Source organism: Schistocerca cancellata, chromosome 7 (genome assembly GCF_023864275.1).
Source record: "Schistocerca cancellata isolate TAMUIC-IGC-003103 chromosome 7, iqSchCanc2.1, whole genome shotgun sequence".
NCBI classification, from domain to species: Eukaryota; Metazoa; Arthropoda; class Insecta; order Orthoptera; family Acrididae; genus Schistocerca; species Schistocerca cancellata.
The window spans coordinates 602,269,785-602,293,123 of NC_064632.1; the positions used below are offsets into that span (position 1 = coordinate 602,269,785).

General features: G+C 36.8%; 1 protein-coding gene across 1 annotated transcript in view; it reads right to left on the reverse strand.

The window, feature by feature from the left end:
* LOC126091914 (Down syndrome cell adhesion molecule-like protein Dscam2) overlaps positions 1 to 23,339 on the reverse strand; it is an 895,908-nt gene that overhangs the window by 317,018 nt on the left and 555,551 nt on the right. The window contains exons 9-11 of the mRNA XM_049907230.1: positions 4,806 to 4,987; positions 4,165 to 4,419; positions 3,945 to 4,089 (exon numbers count right to left, since the gene is read on the reverse strand). Of these exons, the coding sequence (XP_049763187.1) occupies positions 3,945 to 4,089; positions 4,165 to 4,419; positions 4,806 to 4,987 (582 nt within the window). The remainder of the gene's footprint in view (positions 1 to 3,944; positions 4,090 to 4,164; positions 4,420 to 4,805; positions 4,988 to 23,339) is intronic.

Genomic DNA, 23,339 nt, shown 5'->3' on the forward strand with positions numbered 1-23,339 from the left:
GTCTCAGCCAAATGGTAAAACACTGTTGCAAACAGTGCTGTGGTTGTAGATGGCGGGGATAGGTTTCCTGGTACAATCTTGCTCCCCGCCACCTGTTGCCATTTGCCTTTCCGTAAGTAAACACCGTGTAGGCAAGCTCTCAATTCAAATACAGAACCATTGTGTACAATGCTGTATCACACCCACTAGAATGTGAGCCAGAAAGAGAAGTGAATTGGGCACAACATTACCAGTTACTATGGCATGAGAGGATGCTAGGGCATGAAGTATGAGGAACACTGCCACCCTCTAGGAGGAAACCATGTATGCTGTAAATGTGGCTGCATGGTACAGCACATATTAGACTGCAATCTCTGTAACAAAGTATGAGTGAATAAATGGTCTCTAGCATGGGAGCCATGTATTTCCAGACATAAGATGATTAACCCTTTTTTGTTCCATATCCTCTCATCGATCAGTCCCTAGAGTTTGTGCACGCTGGAAAAAATCACCCTGTATAATTTTAAAAAATCTTATTCAGCTGGTTGTTATGTTGCATCAAATGATGACATACATATACAACAAGAAAAAATGAAGAAACAATAGTGACTGATATAAAACTCCTGATCTACTGCACAGCCAAGAGTTGCTGCACTCTCAACATGGTTGGTTCAAATTCCTCATCTCCCTGAATAAAAGAGTATTGTAATACTTTAACTCTTACTTTCCAGAACAGGGCCTAAATTAAATTCTGGTATGATGTCTGCTGAATTATTTTTTTTAGCCTTTCTGCAGCATATTTAAACTGAATGATATTTCTGTTAACCTTTTCACTTATATTGGTGCCCACACTCTTGTCTCTTTCAATTTCCATAAATCTTTTTAGAGACTCAGTTCAGCAGCAAAAATCTGAATAATATCTATATACTGTATTTAAAATAAAATTCATGTATTAAGTGTCACAGAATTACTACACAATTGGCCAACGGCCTTATCAACATATACGAATCCAGGTTCCCATGACTATACACAACATATTTTTCATTTGCTGTTGCTGTTGTTGCTGCTGCTGCTGCTATTAGTCTTATTCATGTAGTCTTCAGTATGAAGACTGGTTTAATGCAGCTACCCCACTGCTACTCTATCCTGTGTGCAAGCCTCCTCATCTCCGAATAACTATTGCAACATACATCTGCTTGAACTACCTTACTGCATTCAAGCCTTGGTCTTATCCTACAATTTTTCCCCCTCACTCCCCTCCATTTCCAAATTGATGATTTCTTTATACCCCTGAATGTGTCCTTTCAACCAGCCCCTTCTTTTAGTCACACTGAACCATAAATATCTTTTTTCTCCAATTTTATCCACTACTTCATCATCAGTTATTCAATTTACCCATCTAGTTTTCAATATTCTTATGCAGCACCATATCTCAAAAACCACTGTTTTCTTCTTGCATGAACTCTTTGTAGTTCATGTTTCACTTCAGTAGAAGGCTACACTCCACACAAATACCTTCTGAAGACGGCTTCCTAACATTTAGCTTTATATTCAATGCTAACAAATTGCTCTTTTTCAAAAATGATTTTCTTGTTATTGTCTTTCTGTTTTTCATATCTTCTCTACTTAAGTCATCACAAGTTATTTTGATGCTCAAATAGAGAAACTTGTCTACTACTTTTAGTGTCCCTTTCTTTATATAATTTAACTGAGTTAATTTGACTGTATTTTATTACTCTTGTTTTACTTTTGTTAATGTTGATCTTATAACCATCTTTCTTCCATTCAACTGCTCTTCCAAGTCCTTTGCTGCCTCTGGCAAAATTGCACTGTCACAAGTCTGCACAAACCAAATATACTATGTAACATTGACAAAGAACTGATATGAGGAATCAACATGAATTAAAAGAGAGAGAGAGAGAGTGATAAGAGAAATTACATAATTAGTAGAGTTCATCATTTATCGACCAAACAATAACAGATCAAATTCAGAAACAATAACAGATCAAATTCAGAAACAATAACAGATCAAATTTAAAAACAAGGGAACATGGAGACCTACATGGAATAAAAGTAATCACAGGGGCAAAGAGAAGCGTTCAGCATGTAGTCAAGCTGTTGAGAAATCTAAAGGCATATAAACAAGACTGAAAATTTTGCTGACATTTCTGAAGATATCCTTCAGAGTTAACTAGTACAAAGCACATCCACAGCTAAAATACACCAGCAGAACCAGCAGATTATACCGATCCTGAATTGTAGCCTGAGTTGCAGCACTGCCACAATGTAGCCTTGTGTGTGTGTGTGTGTGTGTGTGTGTGTGTGTGTGTGTGTTTCAACTTCAGAAGAAGGCCTTTTGGCTGAAAGCTTACTTGTTTAGCAGTCGTTTTGTTGTGTCTGTCTATGAGTCAACATCTCCACTATATGGTGAGCAGCAATCTATCCTTTTCATATTACTTTCCATTCTGGATTTTTCCATTGTTTAACAAGTAAGATAAAGTTAAGTTTTTTATTTGGGTAGAAGTCCGTTAAACAGGCAATGTAAAACTGGTTTGCGCACGTGTGCACACACATGCACGCACGCGCTCACACACACACACACACAAAGCAACTTCAACTGATGGGTGATGCTTAAGAAGTCTTGAGAAATGCAACAAATGTCCCTCTCTAAGTAGTACCACCAAAAGGCATCTACTTTTGAATTTGTCATTAATATAAGCAAGAAAAGCCAGGGTAATATACATATAATATTTCTAATGGTATTGCAAGTGACTAAGAGTTCACTGTTTTTAAATATGTGTGTATGTATGCACAGACAAATATACTATGTAGCATTGACAAAGAACTGATATGAGGAATCAACATGAATTTAAAAAGAAAAAAATAGAGTGATAAGAGAAATTGCATAATTAATATAGTCCATCATTTATCAACCAAACAATAACTGATCAAATTCAGTGCAAAAATATAACATTGATTTGTTGCTAATATGAGAACAGAAAGTGATTTCACTCACTTTTAACCCAGAGCACACATTAAAAAAATAATTCTGCAAAAGACAAAACAGAACAAAAGCATGAATTGAAAATTTTCTTCAACTCATTCTTGTAGAATAATTCTGAATACACTGTCAAAAAACTGTTCCCAAATAAATACAACTTTCACAGTCCAGATGAAAGAGAAATCCTTAACACCATCTGGTAAAACATTAACTTAACTTCATAAGCATATTTCTTATCAGTAAACTCCAAGCTATTATAAAAAATGTGGAAGTCATTACAGTATAAAAGCATACATAAATAAAGCTGGGAGACACTTTATGTTTGGATTGCTAGAATAGATAACCAGTACTTACCTCAGTTCAGTACAGCCGATAGATACACATAAAACAGAACCGAAAGTTTACGTTCCTGGCTTTCGGAACAAATGTTCCTTCATCGGGGAGGAGAGAGGGGAAAGAAAGGGAAGAAGGGAAAGGAGATTCAGTTACTCACAACCCAGGTTATGAAGCAACAGGGAAAGGAAAATAGGGAGGGTAGCAAGGATGGAAGCATGCCTCCATCCTTGGCAAAAAGAAGCAGTCACAGCCTGCAAAACAAGTATATATACAGTACATATTCATTTTCCCACATGCTATTTGAAAGTGGAATGGTAGAGAAATAGTCTGAAACTGTATTTTAATAATTCAAGGAAATGATGGGAAACCTATTTCAGGGTTGCCATTGGTCCTGTATAATGGCCCAGGAAATAAATTAATGCACACTTTCACTCAGTCAGAGTGCAGAGATTCCTGTTTGAACTGTTAAAAAGGAAATATAAAGATAATAGGATAAGAAAGGAAAAAATGGCACATGCTGCAGTATAGGTTCCAAAATAGAGTCACAACAAGAAACTTGTTCAAAAGTTTCAATCATTTTTATCTGCTTTTGTGCATTTTACTGTAAACACTTTGCTAGAAACCTTACCGGTCACTATTGGAGAGTTTCTTGCCATCCAGCTCCCATGTTATTTCAGGTGTTGGATTACCAGAGGCAATGCATTTTAGAAAGACAGATGGACCAGGCTGTAAAGTGTCCTCCGGGAATGAATAGCGTAACTGGGGAGGTTCAACTGAAAATCAGAATGCTTTTAGAAACAATAAAAACAGAATAACATGTAATCACACATTTAGTAAATTTGACTTACACCTTCCACCAAGTTTTAATTCTGCACTTGCTTCAGCACTTTCTTGATCATTCCTAATGAAACATTGATACATTCCCTTGTCTTCCTTCTTAACAGATTCAATTGTTAGGATTGGTTCTTTATGATTAAGTGGTTTACCATCTTTCAACCAGCTAATAGTTTTAATTGGATTTCCTTCAAAGTTACATTTAAATGTAGCAGGACGTCCAAAATCTACAGTCTGAGTCTGCGGTTCTACACTTGCTGCAAGTGGAGCTGGAAACATAATAAATTTATTACTAATAAAACGAAACAGTTACTATTCTTTCATATTTACCCTACACATCTCTGAGAGAGGCACATGGTTTTACTAGATACCAGGCAATTAATATCATTGATAAAGATAGGTCTTCTGTGGAGATATGACAATGTGTAAAGAGTTGTAGTTAATTTTTCGGAAATTCAGTCAGACTGCTGTATGTACAAAAATTGACAAATCGTATTTACTCATGAACTAAAATTTGCTAACCCGATGCTACTGAGTGTGTGAATGTTATTTCTGTGATTACATGAAAAATGTGAAAAGGTAAATGTATCCCTATTTACTTCATTAAATATTTGAAATATATTACTTCACTGTAGGAATGGTTTCCATGTATTACCTGTGACAGTAAGGACTGTCTCCACACTTTCTCCTCCAACAGAGTTGTTTACAACACACAGATATTTTCCAGAATCATCCACTTTTGCCTCCTTGATAATCAATGTTCCACTGACTTGTTTGACACGCTCATCCAAAATTACTGGTTGTTTACGGGTTGTCCCATCTATATACTTGTACCATCTGCAACAAAGGAGGATTTATTTAAAGCCACACATTTATTATTTCACTACTTTAAACATATTTTCAGTCACTACAGTGAAATGTTATTGATATAATATAAGAATTCAGATACAATTGTTAATTTTTGCATTACAGAATGCATAACCATTAAGTTTCAAACAGAGAGGGTACAGACATATGCAACACTGATAAACTGGAATTCGTATGTGAAACAGAGTAATGTACTACAGTACAGCATCACATATAAAGCCCTGAAAATTAATGTCCCTCTTGTCCACCTACAGCTTCTTAGGAATATTTAATTGAACAAGTGTGCCTTAATAATAAGCCACCAAGGAGGTTCTGACGATTCATTACATTTTTATATCTGGACTTAATTTTAAACTGATTTATATTGCGTTAACATAAGTACAATTCAGGAAACACCTGCATTTTCATATGAACAGCATTAGAAGACTGCTTACAGAAAAGATCAGGCATCAATTCCTACTACCACAGCCAGATTCAATCTGGTCGTATCCTCACGATTCAAAAATAAGTATTTTACAGTTTTACTTTTCAATAATGCCAATACCATATTCAGTACAATGAAAATAATATTCTCATACAAACCTAATATATATACCAATATTGTACTGTGTGTAACAGAATAAATGTAACATAGAACACCAAAAAACATACAGTACATGCACAGTACATAATGGTAACTGCAAACTGCATACAATTAAAAACCTTTGCTGATGCCCAGCAGATATTTTTTTGTTCTTTTGGTATTATGTTAAAATGAGCTATTCACCAGAATCAACAAACAGACAAAATCAATTCGCAGATAAATTCCAGACAAATTTTTATTTATTTATCAAATGCCCTTTCTATCCAGTTTTCTGTACATTTTAAATCCAATATTCTAATTTCATTTTTTTATGCTTGTGTATTATGTGTGGAGTAATAATGTTTTGGTACAGCAGTTACTGCACAGATTAAAACCTGTATGCGAAAACATAATGATACTGGTCAATTCTGTCTCAGTTTCTTTGATTTCCTTGACTGAAAAATGACTTCAGCAGATCATTTCCTTTAGAGCTATCATCCTCAGAAAAATAGCTGGAAAGGTTGCAATGCAACTGAAAGTATTTTGTACAGAATGAAAAATGTATTTCCTGTTTGAGCTATTTTTGATTAGTTCCATGTCAACAAATGGGAATCAAAATGCAAAATATTAGGTGTAAGTGTTAGATACAGTAAACTGAAGTGTAAGATAATCAATAAGGCTAACAATAGTGGAAAGATGAAAGAAAATTATCAATGAACTATGATAAGAAGAACAAGCTCTACCTCAGAATCAAGAGTCATTACAGTAAAGTAGTTCTAATTTTTTATCTTGCTTTGGAGGCACTTCTCTCTTTCTCCCATTGTTTCCCCCGGTTCATAAAAATACACTACTACAGTGGAACCTCCCATAGTGAGCATAATTTGATCCAGAATCTTGCTCGTAGTGCGAAACACTTGTTATGAAAAACACTTTATCCCATATAAATTAATGAAAAGTATGGAAAAAAAAACAGTAAAAATTTTGTCTTACTCATGTCATTTATTCAAAGAAAATTATGCACTTTATTATTCATGACATATAACCAATTTTTTACTAGGAAGCTATCTATAGTCATTTGTTTCTGCTGACACTCCAACACTTGCAAAAATTTGACACAGCATCATCATCAAATAAATTTGTAGTGCAAGATGCCACTGCTTCATTAGAGTGATGTACGATGCAACCGGTTCCCATGCTTTCAATATTTCTCTTACTGTACCAAAAGATTGTTGTTGTTTTGTTGCACTCTGTCTGCAGGCCACAAGTGGCCCATCGGATCCATCCGACCACTGAGTCATCCTCAGTTGAGGATGTGGATAGGAGAGGCGTGTGGTCGTTATGGTGGTTTTCTTTGACCGGAGCCGCTATTATTCAGTCGAGTAGCTCCTCAATTGGCATCACGAGGCTGAGTGCACCCCGAAAAATGGCAACAGCACATGGCGGCCGGATGGTCACCCATCCAAGTGCCGGCCACGCCCGACAGCGCTTAACTTCGGTGATTTCACGGGAACCGGTGTATCCACTGTGGCAAGGCTGTTGCGTGCCAAAAGATTGCTGCTTTGATTTTGCCGCCTCCTCCTCTGCCTCCGAAGGACTCGTCTCCACAACTTCCTGCTGTGAAACACACTCTAACTCCATAATCTCGCTGGTCATTTCTTGGCTGTGCTCTTCCACAAGCTTATCAATATCCACTGCTAGTCCCATGCTCTTGGCCAAAGATACAGTCTCGTTGACTACAGGCTCCATAGGTAGTGACTCAAATGCCTCAGGGTCACGTTTGACAACACACTACAGAAAAAGTTTCTTCCACGCAGAGGTGAAAGATCTCTCGGTAATCCTTCCCATGCCTTTTCGATCATCTTAATGCAGGCAACGATTTTGAAGTGATATTTCCAAAACTCTCTTGAGAGTCAGATTGGTAGCTTCAGTCAACTCAAAGCAATGCTCAAAGAGGGCTTTAATGTAAATAAGTTAGAAATAATCTGCAACTCTAAGCAATGCTCAAAGAATGCTTTAATGTAAACCTTCTTTAAGTCAGAAATAATCTTCTGGCCTATAGGCTGGAGCAACAGAGTGGTGTTGGGAGGCAGAAATTGGATCTTGATGAATTTAAATTCTTCAAGGAAGTGGTCTTGCAGGCCTGGAGAATGGGCAGGGGCGTTGTCCATAACAAGCAAGACGTGGAGTGGCAGACTCTCCTAAGGACCAAACGCTTCACTAATCGAATTACAATAAAGATCACATGTCACCCAAGCCTTGCTGTTGGACTTAAAAACATCATATTTAATCTGCTCTTCTGGATTTTGTACTTCTTGAAGGCTCGTGAAGTTTCTGAATGGTAAACAAGCAGCAGTTTCATTTCAAAATTTCTACTTGCCCTGACACAGAATAGCAGTGTGAGACGGTCTTCCATTGGCTTGTGACAGAGCAATGCATTCTCCTCTGCTGTTATAAAGGTATGCTTTGGCATCTTTTCCCAGAACAGACCCATCTCATCACAATTAAAAACCTGTTGCAGCAGATAACCTTCAGAATCTACGAGCATCTTGAAGTTGCCGATGAAGTTCTCTGCTGCCTTTGTGTCAGAACTGGCTGTTTCACCACGTTTCACAAGGCTGTGGATGCCGGTTCTTCTCTTAAACTTCTCGGCCCACCCACAGCTTCCCTTAAACACTTCTTTGGCTGCTGCTGATGATCTTGGCATCTTCTTGCGAGGTCAGCAAAAATCATTCTCACCTCCTCAGAAATTATGTTCTCATTTGTAGTGTCCTCTTGCAATTGCTTTTCATTTATCCACGTAAGGAGCAACCTTCTGACATCATCCAGAATACAAAACTGTTGTTTAGATACCCTTGTCACTCCCTTTGAAGTATCTATCTCCTTAATATTGTTCTTGTTCTTGAGGACAGTGCAAACAGATGATGTAGACTGATTGTATATGCATGCTAAATCAGCAACGCTCTCACCTGGTTCTCACTTTTTAATGCTTTTACATTTCATTTGTAAGGTCATTTTCTTTCTTTTATGGTCGTCTTCCTGCAGCTTTATCTTCAGGGACATTTCTATGAAGGTTATTAAAATTAGCACACAAAAAACACTGTGTGAACACAAGTATAGAAAAATGGGTGGTCACAAGCTGCATAAGGTGGTAGCAGAAAGAACACTAAACCCAGACCGCAGTATATGCTAAAGACATTGTCCATATGCCGCTGCCGACAATGAAAGGTGTTCATATTTTTGAATGTTTCTGCCACCGTGCATGAATGGCTGATGACGACACATTAAATCATTATCACTCGTTACGCGAAACATCGCTTGTTAAGTGAGTCACTGTCTTACAATTTGTTCTGCTCATTATCTGAATTACGTGGTATGAGAGGTGCTCATTCAGCAAAGTCCCATTGTACTCTGTAAACATATGACTCCATGAAGTTTCTCGCATTTCTTTTTGCATTACTGTCTCCTGTAATTTCATATTAGAAAGTATGAATAACCCTTTTCATCTTATATTTTGTCTGAAGTATATCTATGAAAAATAGAAATAACCTCTGCTAATAATAAGTAAATAAATAGTAATGTACCACAATGATTGGACTCCTCCAAAATACAAGTGAAATGTGTTACCAGAAATTCCATTACACATAATTTGCAAATTTCATTTTTTTATTCCTATTCCTGTGTATTCCACCTGAAGTTTAAAAGAGTAAGAAAAATGGTTGCTTCTTTCACAAGAAAGTTGAAACAGAAGGAACATACAGAAATTGATACATAATTTTGTAAATTTGAATGTTTCATAGGCTTTGATATTTTATGAAGCAAACAAAAATGCTTTATTACAAAGTGAACTGAGCACAGAACCAACTGAAATAGTTAGTGTAAGGGAAGAAATCAAAATACACCGAACTACACAGTTTAGAACCATGGCAGATCATGGTACTGCAAAACAGTTTAAATGTTTTCAAAGTTTAACACTAATATCTCTACTATTCCCTGACACCTGCACACTGGAGGTGGGAGGGGGAGGGGACATGCTCAATTCACAAACTCACAAATAACCACTATTAATGTTACTGTCCTCTCCAGGTACCATGGGGAGGACAGTGGCAATTTGTGTGTAACTTATACATGTATCAATGTGTGTGTGTTTATTTCTTCATCTGACAAGGATTTTCTCTGAAGGCTCACAATATCCAATAGTCTACTTTCAAATGTACCTGTCTGCTGCTCAATGCCTTCTCTATGTGGTGACAAGCAGTCTATCCTAATTCATACTGTATTGTAGTTAAGAAAAAAAAGAGTTACAGCCAAAATCACTGGTGACAAAAGGCTATACTTTCTTGCAGTTCCATATAATGATTTAAAGGTGGGTTTTGTCCTCTTAAGTCAACAAGCAAATTACAAACAAATAAATGAGGTTGAAAGTACAGAATGTTAAATACAATGCAAAACAATGGCAACAAAATGGTCTGATTACCCATCAATCAAATTATAATATTAAATATGATGCAGGAATCTGAAAAACCTCTACAATTTGCACCACTACACAATGCAAGCATCACATCATCTGCCAGGTGAAAGACTGACTTCTCTGTTGATAACAATGTATACCACTGTTCACTGACCACCCAAAAATTGTAAGTTGTCCATTTAATTGAAGTTTGCATTTTCTAAATCCTCTTTCATAAAAAGCACTTTCCAACCAAAAACTGTCCTTAAGTGATCAAATTATTAATTTTTGCTAGTTCACAGACACCAGCTTTATTTTTTCATTAATATTACATTTTTTAAACAATCATCATACAATTTTTGTTGCCGATTGTTAGTATAACTTCGGTGTTAGATTAAGCTCTTTACATGGAAATGACTCTCGCCCCCCCCCCCTCCCCAAAAGCTAATTATACTTAATAATGAGTCACTTAAATGTGCCACATCCATATAAACCAAAAAGACGAAACTTCCTATACGCTTACCGATATATGGGAACTGGGAATCCCTGTGCTGCACAAAAATCTACAAATATAGCACCGACTTTAACCTCCTTAATGTCAATGACTTTGGTATTAACCCTGGGGCGAACAGCTCCATTTGGCTCTGAAAAATCAAATTGTTCTTCTGACTGGAGATGATGAACAAAAGCAAGGGAATCCTACTAATTATCAAGGAAAAAGGATAGCAAATAATTGGAACAGATTACACTGTGCGTACTCCAGATTTTGTTAACTACACATTTTATTGTTTGTGCTCTAAATTACAAAATAATTTTGTTAATCAGAAGACATAATGAGAGTTTGATAGAAAACTTCCCATATAAGAGCTTAGGAAGCAACTGTGCCAAAAATAAAATATAAAAATCTCCAAGATTACATTAATACTCCCAAAATATTACCAACACGTTAAGCTGTGAATTTCCAGTTGAGATTGGCATAAAACTTATGTGTAATTAACACAGGGCTTGTACCACAGAAAGCTTCAACTTAGACTTTTTTCTGTCCTTATTTTTGATTGCACTATTTATTTCTCTTTCCCCCAAATCTATCTTTACTTCTCACTCTGGACTGAAGCTCGCACAGTGCTTGCCAATGTACCACCTCTGACCTAATCTCTCTGATGACGTGCCCCTTATTTTTGTCAAACATGAGCTCACTGTCCCTCTCTCATCTTTGGGTATGATAGAACTGCCCTTACTTTTAACCTCTTCCAAGAAATCCCTTTCTCTTATGCAATGAAGAAAGTATTAGAGGTAGGTAGTACCTTTCTCTTTTATAGGTGTCTACTGCCAGTACAACACATTTTGCCTCCTAAAGGTAAATATTGACTACCAACTCTGTCACACAATTTAATACTAGACATGTGTCACAGAGACCTTCATGAAATAAACTTAAAAAAAATACAATTGCTCCTATCTATAATATACATATGTAATCATCAAACTGCCTTCAGAATGCAGGAAAGAAGTATTCAGGGTTAAAGACAAAAGGATAGCTTAGACTGAGATAAATAATTAAAGAGTTTGATTGAGGATATAACCACACGAATTTCCTATTTGTTCTACAACATTTTCATTTTGTAAAATTAATTTCCTAACTTGAAATCAGTAATGAACCTAAATGTCCAAGCAATACATTATTTCAATTAATTTTATTTTATTTTTATTGAGAGAACAACAGAGAGAATATTTACAGTTCATATTCTGGACAGATTGGAATTTCCTTCCATAATTAGAGTAACAATTCTTTGTAGTTAACCAGACTTTTTTTATTTTTTAAGGAAGCATTTTTCCTTACCGATAAACAGGAACAGGGAACCCTGAGCAAGGGCATAGGCCAACGAAACTAGTCCCTAATAAAATATCCTTAAATTCTACTATTTTTGTTGTAACTTTAGGTCGGACAGCTCCTGTAGGTTCTGAAACAACATTTCAAAAATCTCATGTAGAGCCTATCTGTCATACAACAAAAAATGCTGCAATAAAATTTGTCACAGAAGAAGTGTCTATTTTTCACCCACTAAAACAGAAACAATTTTAATTGGCCTGAAAGATACACAAATTTAAAATTATGCTTGAATCCCTAGCACTCAAAAGTATATACCATTTCTTTAATTGGGATAAATATGGGAACAAGAAATGGAAAAGTGATAAAGGTTAAGAAAAGTCCATATAAATGTTGGATTAGGAATGACACCAACTGTATTTATTATCTTTTTCTTTGATTAAGTACCTGTGCACATACTCTTTTCTCTTCCTGTAATCCCAACTTCTTCCGGATAAAGGGTGGTCTGTATCCTTACGTTCCTCAATTTTTCCATGTTCATAAACTAGCAATACTGTTGTTACCATAACATTAATTGCTCACAGGCATTTCAGAATCAGGATGATGTGGCTGCAGATTTACAGCACAAAATACAGCCTAGTAGGTGAATGGGTGTGAAATGTTTAACATCACACATTAGCAAACAAAGATGGTCACTATACATTTATTTGGAGCCAAGAAGAATTTCATATAACCCAAATATTCTAGAGAAATATATAGTTGTAAAATGATACTGTCTCAAAAAACTGGAGTACTTCCACCAATCCCTATATGGGAATATACAAATGGATGTACGAGTGCAGGTTGCAGACACATGGCTGACAACATATGGAAGTTTGGGCCTGGTCAGGAGTTGTTCTTAGACAGCCTAACAGTAAGGCAACTGTGAGAGGTAAGCGGGAAATCAGAGTTTGAGTCCCATTCCAGCACAAATCTTCATTGTTGTCATTCTATTACACAGCTGGGGTTGTCCATATTCGATACTGTGAATAAATTTCAAGTATTTTGAAGTAGCTGAAGTCGCCACATTGTCTGTTGGAAGGAACACTGCATCATACTTCTGAACAACACAGGTACAACAATATTGTATTTTGAAAAATTATCTCTATGATACAGCCTTTCAAGAACCTGATTATGTATTGTAATTTATTTTATAAGAAATAATGCAAGTAATGAAAGGGTTAAATAAGCAAATCAAAAATCCAATTTCTGTGCCTGCTATGGGAAAAAAACCTTCCCCTACTATATTTACGAAACCACCACTGATGATGCTTCATAAATAAAAGCAAATGCAAATATTGTAACACTGTCTTAAGCAGCAGTACTCTCAAGATAAAAAAAACCATACATATTATAAAAATAGATGTATTTATGTTTTGTGTATGTATGTATGTCCCACATCTTCTCCTAAACCACTGGAACAGTTTCAACAAAACTTCATACACATATACCTCACTGTCAAGCCAAAATCACTATGAGGGTAAGAGCCAGCTATCTATCAAAGAGGTGGTGGTGGAGCTGAAAAAGAAGTGTAGCTCGCGATGCGTGAATTTCCAGATTTTATGCACCCAGTATTTGAGAATGACAGCATTCATCAACTTGAACAAACTTCACACATAATTTCAAAACTTTAAAAACATTTTTCTCACTGACAATCTCTACAAAATGGTGGAAGGAAAGAAGCTTATTGCTTACTTTTTCTGCTGTTTGTGCAGTATCAGTACCACATGGGGCATGATGTTATAATTTATTACTTCTTTATTACTAATTCTACTCATGATACTTTTGCAGACTTTATACACATATAGCACTGAATGTAACTACAAAAGTATATTATTATAGTATATGTAGTTCAGAAGACAAAACATCACAAAGAATGAGAGGCATGAATAACTGCCACATCGTGCATGACATTTAAATTTATTACTTCTTTGCTGCGTGCAAAACTGCCACACTGTGCATGACATTTAAATTTATTACTTCTTTGCTGCTAATTGTATTTGCAGTAAATTTTGCAACCAGTATCCATATATGTCACTGAATGTTCCTACAATATTATATCATTGTATGACACACAGTTCGGGAGACATGATGTCATAAACAGCGAGATATGAAAAAGCTCCCACATTGAGCATGACTTTTAAATGTATTACTTCGCTGCTACTAATGCCATTCACAACACATTTTGCAACGAGCATCCATATATGCTGCTGAATGTACCTACAAAATTATATCATTGTAGGACATACACTTCATACTTCATGAGGTATGATGTCATAGATATCAGCACAAGGCCATATGCTTCATGGTATGGGCATGGGCACACAGCTATAAATAAATACCTGGGCAATACTGGGTTTCTCTGCTAGTAATAAATATATAATAGCTACTGCAAAAGATGGACATCCAAATGAACATACCTCACTGAGTTCATTTATATTACCTAGCACTTATATGTGTTTCAGTAACTGTTTACATGTGTTGTACAGGATCGTAATGTTCTCCTTTAATCCTTGCCAACAGTATTTTTATACAATACCAGATGAAGAAACAGCTATGGTAAGTTCTATGACTTGGCTTTGAGAGAGAGCTGTTGGTTCTGCACATGCTGCTTGGTTACAGAGTCAATGAGTCATATTCTCATATACAGAAATAATGCTGGAATTCTTGTGTTGTTCTTTGTGATAATTAGCACAGTGCACAATACTCGACATTATAATTAAAAAAAAGTTAAATGATGTGTGTACATAAATGAAACAGAAATGAATGCTATCGAAAGCCTCACCAGTGTCATTGTCAACAAACTTGAATCAAACACAGAGAGAATAAATTTGCACACAGCAGCAGCTGACAGGTGTACAAAGACAGTAACAAAAATATCAGGTTTCAGAAGCAGAGTTTTCATTTGGTAAAAAAAGCGAAAAGAATAAGAAAAAATTAGATTGTTTATTATTTTCCCTTACTAATAAACACTGAAGAAAATTAAATATAATAAGCATATTAGGAACAACTGAAAATGACATTTCAAAAACATCTGTCTCTTCACAGCCCTTTCTGTCCTGTGAATATTATATTGTTTATGTTCAGAAACTAAGTCAACCAATGTCACACATTACCAACAAAGAAAATGGTGGACAATACTTGCCTAAAATTAGGTACAGGAGATGCTTGACTCAAACACAAGATATCGCCTTCCAAATTCACTTTTAATGTCTTTTCTTGCAGTTTGCTTCCAGAAACTTTTGGGGCTACACTACTTGTTGGCTCTTTAAAATGCAAAAGACTCAGTATTATTAAATGAACGCAGTCTGGATTTTTAACTTATCACTTGAGATAGACAATGCATAGATTATCCAGTGTATGTTTGAAAATTGTGTTCTTATGTTTTCACTGTGTGAAAACACACTACATTTTTTTCAGATTATAAGATTAGAGGTTAGGCCTCTGTTCAGCATGTGAAACACCAGCGTTAAAACAAAACAGATCATAAACCATAATCAGTCACAGTTTGATTTGCTGTTATTCAATGTGGCATTTTGAACCTCAATACCTCACTGTAAGGGATAAGTTCAGTATATTAAATGTCATATCACATAATTCGATACACAGGCATAGTGCCATCTGTAAATTGTGGCACGGTGTCAGCTTCTTTTTAATCAGTTACTGTTTGAGTTGCCACTGTAAGCTCATCATCCCATCTGCTCTCCAATCTACTTGCCCAGCTCAGCAGTGATCACTTCTTTTTAAGGGATTATCAATTTCCAACAGTTCAACTGGTGTGGTCCGTCCTATTGTTATACCTTTGCATAAAAAGGGGGATAGATCTGATGTCAACAACTACCGTCCAATCTCCCTTCTAACAGCTTTATCCAAAATTTTTGAGAAAGTAATGTATTCAAGAGTAGCTTCACATATCTGTAACATACAAGTACTAACAAAATGTCAGTTTGGTTTCCAGAAAGGTTTTTCAACAGAAAATGCCATATATGCTTTCACCAATCAAATTTTGAATGATCTGAATAACCAAACACCACCCATTGGGATTTTTTGTGATCTCTCAAAGGCTTTTGATTGTGTAAATCATGAAATTCTGCTAGACAAGCTCAAGTACTGTGGCATGAGTGGGACAGTGCACAAATGGTTTAATTCGTACCTAACTGAAAGAGTGCAGAAAGTCGAAATAAGTAGTTCTCATAATATGCAAAGATCAGCACATTCCTCAAACTGGGGAACTATCAAGAATGGGGTTCCACAAGGGTCAGTCTTGGATCCTTTGCTGTTCTTAATATATATTAATGACTTGCCATTCTATATTCATGAAGAGGCAACGTTAGTTCTCTTTGCTGATGATACAAGTATAGTAATCACACCAGACAAACAAGACTTAATTGATGAAATTGTCAATACTGTCTTTCAGAAAATTACTAAGTGGTTCCTTGTAAACGGACTCTCACTGAATTTTGATAAGACACCGTACATACAGTTCCGTACAGTGAATGGTATGACGCCATTAATAAATATAGACCTTAATCAGAAGCATATAGCTAAGGCAGAATATTCAAAATTTTTAGGTGTATCCATTGATGAGAGATTAAATTGGAAGAAACACATTGATGATCTGCTGAAACGTTTGAGTTCAGCTACTTATGCAATAAGGGTCATTGCAAATTTTGGTGATAAACATCTTAGTAAATTAGCTTACTACGCCTATTTTCACTCATTGCTTTCATATGGCACCATATTTTGGGGTAATTCATCACTGAGGAATAAAGTATTTATTGCACAAAAGCGTGTAATCAGAATAATAGCTGGAGTCCACCCAAGATCATCCTGCAGACATTTATTTAAGGATCTAGGGATATTCACAGTAGCTTCTCAGTATATATACTCTCTTATGAAATTTGTTATTAACAACCAAACACAATTCAAAAGTAATAGCAGTGTGCATAACTACAATACTAGGAGAAAGGATGATCTTCACTATTCAAGATTAAATCTAACTTTGGCACAGAAAGGGGTGAATTATACTGGCACAAAAGTCTTTGGTCACTTACCAAATAGTATCAAAAGTCTGACAGATAACCAACAAGTATTTAAGAAGAAATAAAAAGAATTTCTGAATGACAACTCCTTCTACTCCATAGAGGAATTTTTAGATATAAATTTTAAAAAAAAAATATTAATAAAAAAATAAAAAATAAAAATAAATAAAAATAAAAAACACAAAAAATGAAAAAGTTGTTATATTAACTTAAGTATGTTGTTAAATTAACTTAATTATGTCTTGTATTGGAAAATTTGACTCGTTCCACATCATTACGAAATATCGTATTCATGATCCATGGAACTAGTATTAATCTAATCTAATCTAATCTAATCAGTCACTACAAATATTCTTTCCACTAGTTTCTCATGTAATGAAAAATAATCAGTTTACTTTTGATACTGATAAATTTTCCTAAGGGTTTTCATTGTACTTACACAACATATCTTCATTTTTATTATTCCATTTCACATATTTTCATTGTTATTCATAATAATTCAAGCTTAAATCAGTGACAGTGGGCAAATTTTTTTCTCTGGTTTCATACAATGACACTGCAATATGTAAGCATGATAACAAATTCCAGTGATAGCAAGTTCTGTATGACATAACAAACAATAGTCTCAAGTACATGTAATGCCAATATATGGTTGAGTTTAAAAATAAAATCTGAGAAATTCAAATGTATCTGGGATTCCAGATGTTCAACGTGAATGGCAAACAGCAGGTGCTGCTCACTAAGTCCAGAATTTATAAAATATCCGAATAACTGGAAGAGAGCAAAGCATGTAAAGATGCTGAATTGCTCCAAGCCGAACTTCATAGTCTTCCTCATACACTGATAAGGAACATTTGGAACACATGGCCTTGCAAGGGGGTGTGCATGCTGCCACCTGAGAGAATAGGTGAAAAATTTGACTCCTAGGTTTCTCTTGATGCTACAAATCATTTAACAATTCAAGAAACTATGACAATTGTATGATTCAGAAGCCTTCATGATGGATAACAACACAAATGTAGCCAGCTATTGTTTTAGAACAATATCAAAATCTGTAAAGATAAAATTCTTCCAAAAGCTCCAAACATACAACCCTAACAGTCTGATATTCAAGCTACAATATCTCCTGTACGAAGCTTACAACTACTTCCCTTGTCTGATTCATTAAGATCTGATCCTAAAGGCGCAAGATAAATCTACAATATGTACACAGTTCATTAATGTTTTAGTGTTAAGTGCTTAAATACTTGCCTAAAATTTGGGACAGGGTATCCTTGGCTCATACAAAGAATTGCACCTTTGTGCCCAGTATGTAACAGTTTTGACTGAAGCTTATCACCTGCTAGTTTTGGTGCAACACTGTTTGTAGGTTCTGAGAATAGATGAACATTTTTAGACTCAACATCTTCATCATGAGAGAACTATGTTGCCTGAATGTTGAGCAACTGATTTATATGAAAGGAAAGTGTAAAATGTTTTGAAAAACCATCTTCCCAAGTGAAATAATCAACTTCCATGAATGAAATGAAAGAAAACGTAAGAAAGAAAAACCCATTATTTCAAATTGTGCACTTTTATTATTAGATAGATTAGCGTTGCCATGTTTCAAAAAGAAGAACATGATTAAGCAATATCATTTCAAACTAATCAGTATGTACACTTCATGTTGCAAGTACATTTTTTTAAACAGTTTGTATTACTTATCACAAAATTTCAGAAGCATATTCCACTGCTAGTTTTCTCTTTATTGACCTGTTTGCTATTCAAGTATCCCATATTATCCATCAATCATGATTTGATCTCACATTAAGAATGCTTTATCCTAGCTGTTTATTAATAACCTTTATTTCCTGATGTTGTTACACCTTTCTCTGTCATGTCTTCCTTTACTTATCTTCTCCTGAACATCTAGATTCTTGTCTTTCATTTGAAAAACAGGTATTTGATTCACAATATCATCTGTGAAGCATATTCTGTTGACATAAACCATTAACAAAGCTTTTCTAGGATTGAACTTTTAAACTCACCATACCCATTAGCCTTTAATTGTTGTTTGTGTATCAATTCATAATTCTCTTGAACAGGTGGCAGACAATTCTTAAATATTTCATAGATAAGAGTAACAGGTAGTAAATTTTCTAAAGAAAAACACGGGCCATAGGAGGCCATAATATTCCTTATTAATTGTGCAATTGGACGATTTGAACATTTATGACATTTTCAGATACATGTGGATAACGATCACATGATTTATCATCTTAGATGTGGCACATAAGTCAACTTATTATTCCATACATGAGGCCACATTTTTCATAGCCCATATACAACATAACATGTGGATGAAACCATGCTGTGTTCAAACTACATAAAATGTGGCCTTACATATGTAATAATAATCTGATTTACATGCCAAATCTACTATGATAAATCATGTAATGGTTATCTGAACATGCTTGAAAGCAACAAGCATTGAAAAGACAAACATCAAAAACAGCTGACCACACAGTTAATAATGAATATTACAGCCTACATAGACTGTACGAATTTCCAGTATGGTGGAATAACTGTACATTAACAACTCCTGTTAAGTGCTACAACAAAAAACCAGCCAAAGCTGCAAATTTCACTCAATGGCTAGTTTTGGGCCAGGAGACATTTTCAAATCATTGTAACACATAGCTGAAATGGTATTTCTGGAAACACAATTTTGACTATCTGTTATCATGATCTGAAAATGGGTCCCAGTCCAAAACTAGCCATCAAGTGAATAAATAAGTTAAATTCCCAGGCCAAAACTAGTCGTCAAGTATATAAAAAAGTGAAATTTATAACTTTGGTTGGCTTTGTGTTATACCACTATAGACTATGTTTCCATTTACAAAAAAGTTTTTAGAGGGTGTGGCCTCACACAAAAACAAAATAATGAGGAAGTTAACTGATAGGGGAAAGCTTACAGAATCACATAATACAATTACATGTATCAATTTTTCTTCTTATGGGCAAGACTATTAACAAACTTAATTCCTTTCATCAAAGCAAAATGATGAATGACTTAGTATTAGCAATTGGGCAGAATTTTTCAACATAGTGAATGATAGAAAAAATCTTATAAAACTTGAAACAAAAAAGAAATTGCTGTGAAATAAAAACAAAACAACTACTAAATTACAGGAATTCTTCAATAGTGCCCACTTCTGTACATCTGTGAAATCAAAATCTGCTGCTGGACAACATCCAGTATCATGCTGTGTTCCTCCACCCTGTGTATTGTAACAAGCTTGGATCACCCTTGGCTTGCTATTCACAATGTGGCAGAGACATTGCTGCTCAAGTCTGCCCACTCACTGACGGCGGCCTTCCTGAGGTCATCCAACGTGTGAGGAGGTTTCCTGCAGTGGTGCACTGCCAGTTAGGACAGGCTGCAGGCATGCTCAATCAGGCCTGTGCCTGCAGATATTACAGGCTATACCATGTGGCTGATTCTTGTCTCCTGAAGGAGGAGTTCACATGGCATGTAATGCATTGTCATCTTGAAAGTTAATGGTAGGGCTGGAATATTGGCAGAAGGATCATTTCCCAATACTGTATATCCCTCGCATTAGTCTCGATAGCAGTGAGTGAAGTATGATATATGGATATCAGCCCAAAATGTGCCTAATCCTACCTGGCCTCCACCACATTTTCCTATGACAATCAGCAGTATCCACACATAGCCTGCAGTCAGTGGTGAAGAGAACCTGATGCTTATTTATTTATCACATGAAATTATTAAAAGTCACATTTATGAACATAAACCAAGGATAAAATTCATAAAGAAACATCTAGTTTACAAATATAGTTAACTGAACTATCACTACTCTTCAAGCAGTCATCAAATTGTCCTGTGCAGGCCCTTAGTGAACATGACTGCATTATATGCAGGATTGTCTGCTTTTATGTTCTAAACTCATATTTCAGAGATGTGTTTTAGTTTCCGTTTAGACACTGAATCCATACATTTGCCATGCTTGGATCTAACTTGATATTATTTACTTTTTTAAGCTTGTATGATCCACAAATGTTGGTTTCATAGAGCAGAGTTGTTTAATATACATGTAAGCTGAGAACAGATGAAAAGGAAGCTGTTGATTGTTTCAATTTTTTCTAAGTCCTATAAGAGGTGCTTGTTGCCCTTGCAGTTATGGTGGAGGTACATGGCTTAGAACTGGTAGCCAGAAGGTGGCAGTGCTATCAATCAAACTTGAAATCATTCTCACAGTGGTATTTAGCTCAATGTCTTTTTTCTTGGTGTAGGGGTTGCAAAGAAAGATTGTCCCATCAGAACCTGGACGGCACTGAGCAGCCCATCACTTATGGTTTCAAAACTCTTTCCACAGCTTCCTACATGGGGTGATGTTCCTCCTCATTACTGACCATAACCCATTGGTTTTATTGTTTGGCCCTCGTTCTGAGCTGCCATATAGAACTGGCCACCAGTTGCAGTGGCTGGCCCTCTTTCTCAGTAACTATTCTTATGACACTCATTACTGCTCCACCACCGGCATGCCAATGCTGATGCACTTTCACGGTTATCAGTGGAGACTGATCCGGAGTTCGACCGGCAAGAGGCTCTCGTGTCCACGTTGGATGATGCCTTGCAGAAATCCTTGCCGGATTTTCTGTTGACAGCATGAGAGATCACAACTGCCATGATTGCTAACCAACTTTTCTGGAAAATTGTTTCAGCAATCCAGATGGGTTGGCCAGAACATGTCTCATCAGGTGCAAATCCAGCGCTGCATGCTATTTTCTCCTCCGGACTCAATTCAACATTGTCAGATAGTCCCCAAGCTTGCCACACAAGAGCAATGTTGTTGCACGATTGTCTCCCTGGCATTGCATCCTTGCAATCTTCAGTTGCCGCACGGATCACACTGGAGTATGACTCACATCGAGACAATGGCACCGTGTCTTGTCTGCTAGCCGGAAATCAATTGTGACATGAAAGAGCTGTTATGGGCTTGTGGGGTTTGTGCTCAGAGCCCGACTGCACCACCGTGCCAGTTCTCTCCACAGCCGGTCCCGGAGCACTTCTGGGAGAGAGTGCACAGAGATTTCATAGGAAGCATACAGTTGCTCGCAATCAATGCATTGTCAAATTTTCTGTACACAGACAAGACGTCATCCACATTATCAACTGACACTGTCTATGTGTTGCCCTTTATTTTTGTATCTAAGGGATAAACTAGGACCCTCGGGTCTGATAATCATAGGCAGCTTATGTCACCCAAGTTTGAAGCCTTTTCCATCCACAATGGCAGTCAGAATTTGACTACTGCCCCATTTCACATGGTTTTTGATGTGGAGATGGAGCACTTTATGCGTACATTCAAGACCCAGATGAAGAAGTTCATGTGTGCCTCTTTCTGTGATGATGCACTGTTGACTATTCTGGCTACATACTGGGCAACTCCAGTCAGTGGGTGAATCCCAGAACAACGTTTTCATTGGCACCATCCACAGCATCCCCTGGATTTGTTGCACCCTGAGTCACATGCCATGGATCACCATGGTCTGCCACATTTTCCTCTGGGCTGTTTGGGCCAAGTCCTTCAGCCAGTGGCTGGGGTGCCTGCCAGGTATCAAGGTGGGCACACAAAGATCAAAAGTTGTTTGTGGGGAATGCTGGGGGAGCAGCCGACTCATCATGCTAATCAGTTGCACCCATGCCCTGTTGGAGCATTACTGCTACTTCCAGTTGGCTGAGCGCCAGAGTTGATTGTGATGCTGTTCCTGGAGTGAGCTCCCATTTGTGGCAGCATGCATCATGTTGCCACCCTCTCTGCTTTCTTCCCTTCACCTGCATCCTTGGGCCCTGGTGTGCCTTGTGCCTCTCTCTGCTATGCTGGAGCCCATGGATTTTGACTCACCCTCCCTTCTGCATCCTCTCCCTTTGTTGATGTAGTTTTCCCACTGGCACCAGTACATCCATTGTTGCCACAGACTCTGTGTTCTTCTACCCTTTCAGTGAAGCTGGCAGCATCTGTACTGCCTCCTTCAGCAGTCAGTCCACTATCAGATTCAACGGCAGTCTCTCCAGTTCCGCGCCAGAGGTCACGACGCTAGGCTGGCCATTTTTGTTCCTATGCAGCCTTTTCAGGGGTGAGGGATCTAGTATCCCCATCAGCAGATGTCCTGATGGAGATATATGAACAGGCATGGAGTAGCTCAGGAACCTGCCACAAAGAGCACAGGTGCTGGTGTTTACTTGCGAGTGGCAGTAAGAGGAGAAGGGCAGTGCTCCTGCTGAGTTAGACCATTATGGACTTAGCCCAGCATTTGTGCCAAGAGTTGTTGTGAGTTCAGTCATTAGCCACCCACACCGGCCACATGCCAGGTTATTGTAGTGCTTGTATCACCGTGGGTAT